Genomic DNA, 12509 nt, shown 5'->3' with positions numbered 1-12509 from the left:
ATTTATTTTTCACTTTAGTATAATTGCATGATAACTCCTAGGATACTTAATACGTAAACATGTCCATAACAACCGGGGAATAAAACAGGGCGTAATAAGAATAAGCGGGCGTAATGAATTCATAACGCCCTCATCAATTCATAATTGCAAAGATGCCATTTTTTTTTTAAAGAACACGTATAGTGAAAAATAAAATCTTGTATGCACCACGGCGTCACCGAATGATTACGCCCATCGAACGATATCCATCTCTCGGGCTAAAGCCCTCGAGCCGGATTCATCGTTCTCCGGGCGTAATCATCGTTGTAACGCCCTTGGTGCATAAATAGCTATTATTCTGATATTGTACAAAACGTATAAATAAAAGCTAATAATTTTAGAGTGAATGAGTGAAGCGTGTGGCTAATGATATAATCTAGTTAGAGACTTTATATTGTTATCCATGTCTAAACTAACTGCTTTGAAACAGTAAAGCCGTTTTAATGACCGTTGAGTAAGATTTTACTGCTTGGGCATATACAGCGTTCTAATCTATTTTGTTATTGCATCAATTTAACAAATGGGTTATCGATCATATTTTTTTAACGGATCAAATCTGCAGAAACATGACAATTATAAAAATGCAGAATCTTGCAAATTAAATCCTCCGAATATTTAGTTTATTGGTCAGCAAAAATCAAAACTATTTCAACTTCTTGATTTTAAAATATGTATACAGGGTGTATCTGAAATACGTGTGTTAATTTTAAGCAGTAGAAGAACTCACCAATTTATGATACTTTTCTCTATAACATTTTCCAAAATTCGTAAGTTTTCCAAGATTTTTTCCAATGTTTACCAAACGAGTCGTTTTGTGTGATTAATAACTAGTCTCTATTTTTTTGTAACCGTGAGAATTTTAATTATTTAATTTTTTCAATGTAACTTTTTTGTCAGGGTTCTGTTTCTATCACAATTAAATACATTTGCAACGGTTTTTCGTAAAAATGTTGTAGAGAAAAATTTCATGAATTGACGACTTCTTCCACTGGTTAAAATTAACACACGTATTTCAGGTACACCCTGTATATATTTTTTAAATTGTAGAAACATGATGTGTTCAGATTAAAATGAATTTACGACCAGAGGAACTACGAACGCTTTAATTTTTTTCCATATATTTGTCATTGATATACTGAATTTCAACACAATGGATATTTAGATTATACAATCCAAGCCAAAAATAATTTGTTTATTTCTTTGTTGTGTTTTAAATTGTAAATTTTAAATTTGTAAGTCCTGTATGTGATAACGATGCATCCAATTATGTTTTAAAAATTCGTTGCGACTTCAAATGATTTCAAAATTAATTAGTGGAAATTTTTTATTTAATATTCCCCGTGGCATTTCATTTTTAATATGATAAATGATTCAAGAAACGAATTGTTAATTTTAATATCCAATATCGTACAACAATGACGACCAACTGTCTTAATTAAGAACGCGCCTAAAAATAATAATGTGACGATGTTGTTGAGCTTTCGACAAGACAACACCAATTTATAGATTGATTCAGCTCGAACTAATCCTTAACGTTATGGTATAATCGCGATAATTTATTGTGTATTTTTTTAAATTAATAATCGTGCTGTTAATCTTTTATCTAATAAGAATTTCGAACCGAACGACTGGATTAACGTTTCATAATTTTTATTAAACTTTAAAGTTCTGTTGCCATCACCAATTAATGTCTATCGCGTTTGTAAATTGATTTTGGTCCATTCATTTTTGCGCGCAAACGAGATTTATTGCACGAAAAAAAGATATTCCATTAACTAAATCTGGCAGAGAGCCACATTATCGACCCATAAATTCGATTGCACCTTAAAGGCGACTGACTATTAATTTAATATTTATACGAAAGGAGTAAACCCAGAACAGGTATTCAAAATTGGATACAAATTTATTCAGCAGAAGAGTTAAACGCACACCGACCTGATAGTGAGCGAGATTCACTTGCCTGGATACACTTTATTTACCACGAATTTAAAAAATCAAATGTTTGTAACCTTGTTCTTTTTTCCTTTTCGTATTCATACGCCGACCAGCAGCGTAAATAAGGAGAGATCTTTAAATAGATCGGTAATTAATAGTTAGTTGCGAATGGCTACTGAATTTATTACTATTATTACGTCGTTGCGGACATTTAAATCTCCATTCGTATTTTCAGCTGGCACGTAAACAGCGGTTTCTTCTGTAAAATTTATAGTTTCAGTTGAAGTTCGTTTTGTATGAGGGGTAATTACTCGTGAGCGTCACAAATTGATTATTAGAAAAAGCGGTTGTCATTGCTCGCTAATTTAACACCAATTTGAGCGTTCTTGGGTGGAAGAAATTTTGAAATTACATGGTCGAGTCTTCGGAGTCGCGGTACTTGCCACATTACACAAGTACCGAAATACTGTTGAAACCTCAGCGAGGAAATAAGTGTAGGGTTCAGAAAGAATGCGAGCCGAAAGATCGTGGTTTTTCCTTTTAGTCACGACGGACGAGACGTACGGCGCAGCTAGGAGCGTGCAGTCAGTCGTAAACGTCAAAAATCGTAAAATTTCCGATAAACTTGTTCAATTTACGAATCCAAAGAAAACACAGCTGTGGTAAATGTACCAATTAGTGTATAATTTACCTTCACGCTGGCGTAGGTGTTCGCTGTGAGTTTTTTAATTAATGCCGTGCCGTTTTTTAAACGGCATGAAATGATACGGTTTTTTATTCGAGGCATTATGAGGAGGCGGGCCGCGGTCTGTTCGTTACTCATCATTAATAAACCGAAACGAATCAGTAATGCTAATCTGTGGGTTTTTGCTCGTTTCGAAAACAAACAAGTAAGCGGCAATTTGTTTATTAATCGATGCGAATCGCAGTTTAGCTACATAATGGTCCCTCCTACGGCGACGGTTTCTCGCACAGGACGACTTCTCACGCATCGCAACGCCACCTGCCATTTCCAAATGACTTCCAGTTGACAGGTGACTTATGGTGGCGCCACCGACGAACTTCCAACCCGCGAAGCGCGTCGGTCCCGTCGCGGATTGAACCGGACCGCTCGCTCTTCCTGCCGTTTGCCGCTCTCCGGTTACGAGCGTCCGGAGCGGCCGTGGCAGGTCTGTCATTAGCCGGCAAGAAACGCCCCAGTTTTATGCAGTTATGTGTAATCACACGCGGTGTTGATGTGTCAAATACGGCATGTCAAGAGTCACCGTGGCACGCACACCTACTATCCATCCACCAATTACCTCGTTATCTGCGTCTCTGCTAGCTCGCATTGCCTCATTAAGCAAAAGCCTCCCGCGTGCGCCACCGTCCCGAATTGAGCCAATTTATTAAGCCGCCGCCAATTCCGATGTCACACGATCAAGAAAATGTCAGTTTTGACGTCCTGTCAGTTTTGACGTTTGCGCGTCGCGTCGAACCGAGCTCAGACACGATTTCGATTTCACAGTTGTGACAATTCCGTGTGCCGCAGCGTTATTGAATTAACGGGGATTTTTTGGAGCTGCGCCCCTGACGGTCTGGGGTCAAGATTTGATTAATTTTGTGAATTTTTAATAGTCGCCGTTTCGCAGCCCTTACGTCCGCAGTTCTAATCTTACGGGGACGGTTCGCTCATGCGCCCGTTTGGGTTAGTCGCCATGGCGACTGCCTCCACGGGGATGTCAAAATGTACTTCGTAGGCAGCTCCAGACATATGTTTTTTGGGGGATAATTATCGCGCCATCTATTCTCACCCTCCAACAAATGCCAAACTATCACATCATATTTTGCAAATGCTCGTATCATTTGAGACACTTCTACTGAAACACCCTTCAAATTAAATTGCCAGGGACAGACAACCCTTGACTTGACGACTTAAGAATCTCAATGCGCTTTTATTATTATCTCACGATTTACTGCAGAGACTGCTGTTTACAATCCGGAGGAAAAACCGTAATTGGACTGAATTGCAGTGCAATTTGCGAGCTGACAATTTTGTTATGAAATGCAACCAACAATACACGTAATCGGCTGTCCCATTACGTTATTTAAATTGTCTCGAGATTGTACCGGCGACAGATGGACATCAGGAATTCAGGAAAGTGTCCCCTTTGAATTACGATGGTGGTGGTCAAGGTGGGAGATTAATGCGGCGTGGTTGGGCTTTATAACGTGTGAAATGTGATGTTTCATAAACGAGCGGCTACAAAAAGGTGAACGTAACGCATCGCAACAACGTAATTGCAGTGCAAGTAGCAATCTTGGTGAGTAATTAATTGCCGTAATTATTAATAACTGAGCGGTCATTGTACGTTTACCATTATTTATCTCGATATCGTGCAGCAAGTCTGCGGTAGTGCCGATCCGAAGAACTAATTAAAATTAACTAAATCGCTCCTAGATTGCACGTTGCTGTGGGTTGTTTATCGCACTTGGAGAACCTCGCCGCGAGGACGGCGCTATTTCCAAAACCGAAAGCGTCACCTTTAATAAGGCCAAGAGTATGAAACACAGTCGAGACGTAGTGGGCCTGCAACGGTTTAAATATGGAACTGGTGCATTTATGAATAAACATTCCGGGATTTATTTACTCGTACAGTTCCGCCGCCGCTGCCGCCCCCGCAAGCCCGTTTCCTGTCTTGCCCTTTTGTTTATTCATGCAGGCTGCGCTGCCGCCACCGCTAATACTCTACTCTTATCTGGTTGTCGCCGTTGATTTGTCCGCGGCGCGCGTTTTCGCTTCGATTTCTGTTGTATAATTATTTTTTCTTGTCGTTTCAGGCCAGTAAGATGGGACTGGCACCAGCGGGGCACCCGGGCGCCGGCCTGCCCTTCTTCTGCCACAACGGAGACCCCCTTTCGCAGCCACCACCGGCGCACATGGGAATCCCCCCCTACCAGTTGGATGGCAAAACCGCGGGTTCCATGGGTGAGTACGGGGGTGGTTCAGCCCAACCGCAACCCATCAGCCCCGCCGACTGGAGACGCATCGGTCCGTTGCTCGCCGCAGGTACCCATTGAAGAGACGACCGCCGCCTTCTTAAACCGACGGCGGCGGTCTAGTGGTGGAGGGCAGTAGTCGGGTAGCAATTGGTTACTTTGTGATCTCCTAATACATCTGGGTGGCTGTACAGACTAATATCGGGATAACACAAAAAACGCGCACCCTCCCCCTGTCATGTCAGCGCTGTTGTGACTTTTGAAGTGCAGAAGGGGTCGCTTTCGCAATATATTTTTGCTTGGGTGGCACATGGGTTCTAGTACGATCAAAAATCATTTCAAATGACCAAATGTAAATTATCTCATTAAATCACTATTTCACTATAGGACATATTTGTCAAAAAAAAATTGGTTCACCGGGTATATCAAAAATTATTTAATTCTGTATTTTGATTGCTGCAGTGCAGCAACAAAGAGCATTGTTTCTTTGTTTTGGCGTCTGGGGTGGTCTTCATTATCGAAAAGATTTCCACTTAAAGTTTGATTTTCATTTCATGCAACAATAGGTGTTCGTTTTATAATTTTAAAAGTGGATTATAATACGCAAATTGCATGTCTAGTGACACGAACAATAAACATTACAATTTATAAATTAGTGCCGAGGAAATTTTGCATAATATATCTTATTGCGTGCTAGAGCAGATGCATATTTTTGTGTATATAGTGTGTCGCAACAAAAGACCATTAAGTAAGAACCGTGGTAAATCGAAGAAACGATTTATGAGCGTGTGTGGATGGTGGAAAATGTCGGGTGAGGTTGGTAGTAGTGCAGAAAGTGCTGTATTTGTGTGTGGTGAAGATGTTTTGGTCTTTTTGGGGGCTAATGGTTCCTGCAAGGAGGCGTTTAGTGTTGCGTGCCGGTCCAAGGTGGTCATCAGACGGCCGGTTTCCGGCGTGCCACTTTCCGGGCGGTCATCCTGAGGTGCGCGTCCGACGACAAAAATCGTCCTTTCTTTATGGAGAACGCGCCATAAAAACAAATCAATTGGTCGGCGAACAGCCCGTTTCAGAAATATATGTTCGCTCGCATACGGCATAATGAACAATTAAATTACAAATACACTGCTACCCAATTACCGTTTCCTGCAGAGCATACCGACCGCGGAGACGAGAGGCGGCCAAGAATCGAGCTCTCGAACACACGCACCCAATTACGGGTTAATTGATACGCTGCAAGAAAGAACGGCTCCGACCTGCTCCACCTTTTGATCAAGCGAAGAGGGAGAGAAAGCGTCGCGAACCGAACCGGAGACGGCGTCTGGAGCGCGGTTAAACCGTCACCGTTGCGGTGGCGTTCTGGCACATGGGGCGCGTTAACGATGCGGTCCGCACGTCACCCAAGCAACGCAACCATCTTTTTGTCTTGGCGTCGAGACCGCAAGACGACGGCGACGACGTCGTTTATTATAAACAAACTTCAAAGTGGAGAGGCCGCAAATCGCGTCTCGCTTTTTCGATGCACGAATAAAAGGTTGCCTAATTGGCGAGCTTCGAATCTATGAGGCGGCCGCCCCCCAAAGACGTACCTCACGGATATTTTAATGTGCAGCTAATAACGAGGGAAGACAAAAGAATAACGAGAGGAAAACGGAAAATTGCGGATGTTCGATCACGGGGACCTGGAGCAGCATCCGGAGCAGGTGGTGGTTTTCCTTTTTTCGAATATTTTTACAGAAATAGAGAAGAGCCCGGAAATATTTATTCAGTTTGAATAGAAATTTTCATCACGAGGAGTGCTTTGGGGAGTTCAGGAATCATCCAAATTAATAAGGAGCGTGTGAATATTTTTATTTGAATAGGAGAGAATCTTAGAGATTAATTCTGTCTGAATAGTTCTTCATGAGGAATACTTTTCGAGCAGTTCAAGAATCATCGAAATTAATATAGTGTGTGAGTGAATTATTGTTGGAGTGGAATGTTGTAGGATTCTTCAGTAATCACTAGTTTTAAATGATGCCATAAATTTCAGTAAAACGGAAAAAAATCGATACACTCGAAAATTTAAATTTGAAGGAAAAACCTTCATTTCTTAAAGAAGACGAATTTGAAGTAATTATGACAATAAAAGCTTTATGCGTGAATATGTATATAGCACTATTTTATTTTAGAAGTGGGAGTTGATACCCACGAACGCAGCGAGCGCAGTAAACCTACAAGTTGTGTTCATAATTTTTTGCAATATCATATCATAGCCTTTGTAAAATAAAATCACTGGGAAAAAATACATCATTAAAAATTAAAATATGAATAAATGCGGTGGTGAAAACGATAATGATGCTTTGCCGACTACTTTCCCAGAAATTAATTTTGTATTTTATTGATTTTCATCGCAAGTTGAGCAAAATTTAAGAGCAAAAGTACTGAAGTGTGAAATAAAGTACCTCAAAAATGCAAATGTTTGATGTATTCATTTATTTTAAGCCGTAAACAAATTCTCACTTTTAAATCAATTACATACCTACCAATTACTTTTTTAGCGGTGATGCAAAATAGTTATTTGTGTATTAAGGCCAAAAGTGCATCTTTTTCGTCCCGAGTCGGAGTTTTCTGGCCGAGGCGCAGCCGAGGTTTGAAAACAGGCGAGGACAAAAGACACTTTTTGGAAGAGGTTATTAAATTTTTTAGGCGACCGCACGAACTACGAAGCAAAAGACATTGGAAAAATTACAAATTTATTTTGTATCTACCTTTTTCAAATACATATGTAGATAAATTTATTAATACATATTAACAATTTTTTTATAGTCCATATTTGTTATCAGCTTGCCAACAAAACTAGAAATTTACTATTTACAATACAATAACTTATAATCTGTTTCAAAATCAAGAATCCACCACCTGTTGAATTATGTTGGCAGAAAAAAGAAATCCCTAGAATATGTTTCAAACCAACCTCCCGCCAAAATTGGACATTCGGTTTGCCACATATCAAATTATAAAAATGCGTCGAAAAGCTAGGAATTTTTTAACCGCTAAATTAAAACGAGGCCTCATTAACTGCTTCGAAGAATTTTAAAAACACGATGAACTACAACCAAAACAACTGTCAACCGTTTTCTTTCATAACCCCGCTTTTTTCTGACACTTGCAAACACACTAAAAACAAAAGTTATATTTTCGAGGTAGAATGCAGTGTTGGTGGATTTTTGATTTTGAAACAGCTTATATTTACATAATTTATGGTGACATGACAATTTCTGGTTTTGTCGGTTTCGTTGCAAACTTACTAAACAGACCAACAGATGGTGTCATGATCAGCGTCCGAAAAAGCGTTACTTTTAACCCTCTTGTGAGTACGTAAATGTTCCGTTCTCCTTATGGGTGCCCAAAAAATACCTTAATCCCTTAATTTCAAGTTAACTTTAATAAGCTTTAGTAACTTCAGGTGTCATAAATTTTCAAATTCAAATGAAATGAAAAAACGTCCTGAATTGATAAAAACATAATGATCCAACGTAAAAGCTTATTTTTTTAACAATACGATGAAAGAATATTCACTTATTCACATTTGAATCGCATTTCCAATTTTTGGAGATCAAGTATTCAGCCAGAACTTTACTTAACCATTAAATTCATTTGATATTTAATAATTTTCGTTACTTTTTGCTGGTGACAATTCAGAGTTGTTAAATAAAAAAGTTGTGTGTAAATGTATATTTGGAATCTTTATGGCTTTCCTGTGAACAACCCGGATCTAAAGTGGTTCTGCAACAGGTCGTTGGCTGCATCATATCTTTTTCTCACGTTATCTCCTCAGTGCTGCAATCTCTTCAATAATAGTCATCTCTCATTGTAACTTGGTTTGAGTATCTACTTATAGTCGGAAATATCTATTCAAAAAGTTCTTACTCAAAGAATAATTTTAGGCCGAAGGAAATAAAAGGAATCGAGGAAGTCAACTCTCGAACGGCAGCTATAAAGTAATTAACAATAATAGCAGTGAACAGAAATAAACGTAAAAGTTTATTTTTGACTTTGACCAATGTAGTTTTATAGGTCGATCGCCTAGATATGTTCGCTTTGTCTTTTTGGTGTGCTTGAAGTAGATATTTTTGAAAAATTTTACCATTGGCCAGAATTCTTGTGTAGTTTTGTTAAAAAAAAAAAAAAATTCTCCCCCGTTCAACTTTCCGGTGAACTTTTTGCAATTTGGCATTATCGTGGTCGGCTGGTTCGTCAAGTGCAATATTTGGTTAGTCATTAAAACCGCGTAAAGGCCAAGAGGACACGTGCTGAGAATAATGATAGGCGACCCTCCACCCCTATTGGTAGCGGCCACATATGCGAACCAAATTCGAAGGGATTCTGTCGGAACAGTCGTTCCACTCGTCAATTATCGAGCTAATGAAATCGTACTTTTTTGTCGAACGTCCGTCCGAATTGGGAGTGCAAACGCACCTGTAGGTTCGGAAAGAGCGGTTCCACAGCGATCGGGAAGAAGACAATTAAAACGGCCTAGCAGAGATAAAGAAAAATCAACAACACGTTAAACAGTACAGAACAGCAGCGATGAGAGAAAATTAGATTCCAGTTCAAAGGAGACTCTCCTCTCGCGAATTATGAAAACACCTCGAGTCCTTTGAGGAGGCGCGCGATATGCAAACGACCAAGATAATTAGGATAATGGCAACCACTTCAATACCTGCCCTCTCTGGCAGGTTTCACTTGCCTTTGGTGCCCTAATTTATCTACTTGTGTTTTTGCAGCGAGTGCGGCACTTGTTGACTGCCGAACGGACTCCGGTGCACGAAATATTCCGGGGCACAAAGCGCCGCACTGTCGCGCTCGCATTTTTCGCAAGTCCCGAGCCCGGACATTATTAAAATTTGTTCGGGAAATGTTGTGCAACGAGCTTTTTGTAGTTCGGTTGAAAAGTTGTGCACAGTGGGCGGACGGCGTTTCGCGAAAGCCCTCCGTAAATCCCCGACGCAGGAAAAACTACGAAACGGGGATTAAAGTGAACAACGCTTTCAGTTAATAATCGTCTAATCCGAAAGTGATTAAAAGGCCGTGCGAGCGGAGACTCCATTAACAAATTGCTATATTAAATATTGCCGGTCCCCGAGGTTGTGATTGTGCGTATATCAATATCCGTTGTTCAGATCAACAAGTCCCAGTGAAAAGCAACGCACCGTGCAGTCCCATTGTGCCGCAACCCCTGGTCGACGAATTTGTATACAACCCCGCAGAATTGATAGCGATCTTTCAAGATATTCGGCTTTTGTTTGGGGACGGTTCATATCCGGCACGAGGCTGGACGATGGCAAATGGGGGCCGCTTATGAAAAAGGAAAAAATGCTGAAAATTTTATTAGTGTTGACTTTCCGCCATTTCTGAAGTGTATCTGATTTTTACCGAACCGCCGGGGTTGACAATTACAGGAAGCAGGACTGGAAATGAACCGGTTAAAAATTAAACCGGAACGTTATTACCAACTTTTACAACGTTTAAAACTAAATTTATTCTTACTGAAAACTTCACCAAGTTGAAGTCTAACTGGAATTTGCATCGGTAAAGTTGCTCGAATAAATTGTAAATGAAGCAACGGAAATTATATTTGATCATTCTGTAATAAGTAAGCAAGAAATGTTAGTTTGGCATACATATTTTTTTAAATCTAGAATCAATAATTATCTCGTCGAATGACATTCGGATCTTTTTTCACATACATATTATATCCTTAGTGCAAAATTTTTTATCGGAAATTTTTTTGCTAATGAACGAAAACATCCATAAATGAGGTCAGAAGACCAATTTTTATCAAATAAGAGCACGAGACGAAGTCGAGGGCTTTTATTTGATAATAATTGGTCTTCTGACCGAATAATTTATGGGTGTTTTGAGTTCATTAGCAAAAAATTTGCCGATATTAAAATTCTGCACGAGGGGTATACGGCTGATTATTTCCTGAAAAGAATGAAAACAAACGCATTATTTCCAATCCATTTTATTCAAAATAATTTATTTAAAAAAAAAAATTTTTATCCGACTATTGCACAGTGTGCATTTTAGAGAAATTTTATCGGGTTATTTTTTGTTTTCTCGTTTTGATTGGTCAATATTTGTCACGCAATTGGTTGCTAGACACATGAAGGAAATAATCTATACTAAATTTTCTGCTTTGATTACTCTTATGGAAATGTGGTCTCGAAAAATTGTGAACTGATAAAATTGCTCGATCTCTGATCTCGCGATTTTGTCTTAATAGTTTTTCTCGTAAAACAACAAGCAACAAGCTTTCGTCGAAAACAAAAAATGAGAAATGTTTAGATTTACCATAGAGAAGTTTTGTGTACATCTACCGTAAACCCTAATGATAACTTTATAATTTATAACCACGACGGTTTAATAGCTTGGAGTATAATTGAAGAAGCAACAATTTCAACTGAATTTTTTTAAGCAAATTGCGAGTGCAAGGAAAAAAAATTTCAACCAATGTAAGATTTTTCGGATTCTGGTAAATCTACAAAAAAAAAAAAAATACGTTTGACAAATCACACAAGGCAGTAATATTTTTGTTAATTTAAAATGATCAATATACCATTTTAACATTATTTTTATTACTTGAAATGAAATTCCCACAATATATTGTAACTTCAATATATCTTATTACAGAATTCATAAGCATGATTAAAACAGTAGCACAGAACCTCTTATCATATCCACTTCCAAACTGCTAAAATAATTTTATTTATTGTTTAAAGAAATTAAATTTAAAAGTAAACGTCCTCTCGACAGGAATAGTACCGTGCGATCAACAATTACTTAGATAAGGAGCGGCTATGACTTTGACAGTGTCAAATTTTTCGTATCTGCTAACTCAGCTAATAAACGTCAAACGACTGTCACTATTAGCCAAATTTTAACGCAAAAATGGTCTTTACTTCAGAACATAAAAGGTTCATCATTGAATCGTAATGGTGTTTTCAATAACGGATACGGACATGTTTCAGTAAAAATTTTCTAAATTTAAATTGAAACAGGTATGTATATGCAACCAAAAATACTTCCGTGTATCAGAGGATCTGAAAGTCTAAAATTTGGAAATACGTTCCAAATTCCAAAGGCTTCTTTGATCTAAATAATTGTTGATCGCACCGTATAAAGATATGTGTCTCTAGCTTCGCCATGATCTTACAAAGTTTCAGAAATATTGCTTCATCCAGTAACATTTAAAATCATTACGTCATAAATTCATAAATGTCATTTTGTAACATGGATTTTTAAAACACAATTTTCAAACAAATAAACCCCATTTTCACACAATTTTCGAAAAAGAAGCTAGTTTTGGGCAACGCCGTCATAAAACGAAGCTAATTTAAATCAGCTCATTTAAAAAAGACCCCCCAAACATCGACACATTTTTCGCAAAATTCTGTAAAATCTTCTGCAAAATCACCTGTTTACGAACCAAAAATTTCCATCCCCTAAAAAACCTAAAGCTTTCAACAAAGTAGACTGATTTTCAAGCTCCAAAAATTTTTCCATTCTCAAAA

At 38.5% G+C, this 12509-nt stretch overlaps 1 protein-coding gene across 2 annotated transcripts in view; it reads left to right on the top strand.

The window, feature by feature from the left end:
• The window catches only part of pan (pangolin), a 128318-nt gene that overhangs the window by 92108 nt on the left and 23701 nt on the right, over positions 1-12509 (top strand). Inside the window, exon 4 of one of the 2 annotated variants that reach the window (XM_069049280.1) lies at positions 4795-4942. In XM_069049280.1, the coding sequence (XP_068905381.1) occupies positions 4795-4942 (148 nt within the window). Of the gene's footprint in view, positions 1-4794; positions 5024-12509 lie in introns of both variants that reach the window. The other variant, XM_069049272.1, reaches the window with a different exon arrangement.

The sequence above is a fragment of the Tenebrio molitor genome, chromosome 1 (genome assembly GCF_963966145.1).
Source record: "Tenebrio molitor chromosome 1, icTenMoli1.1, whole genome shotgun sequence".
Classification (NCBI taxonomy): Eukaryota; Metazoa; Arthropoda; class Insecta; order Coleoptera; family Tenebrionidae; genus Tenebrio; species Tenebrio molitor.
Note: the sequence above shows the minus strand (reverse complement) of the source record. Positions and strands in the feature narration are given on the sequence as shown.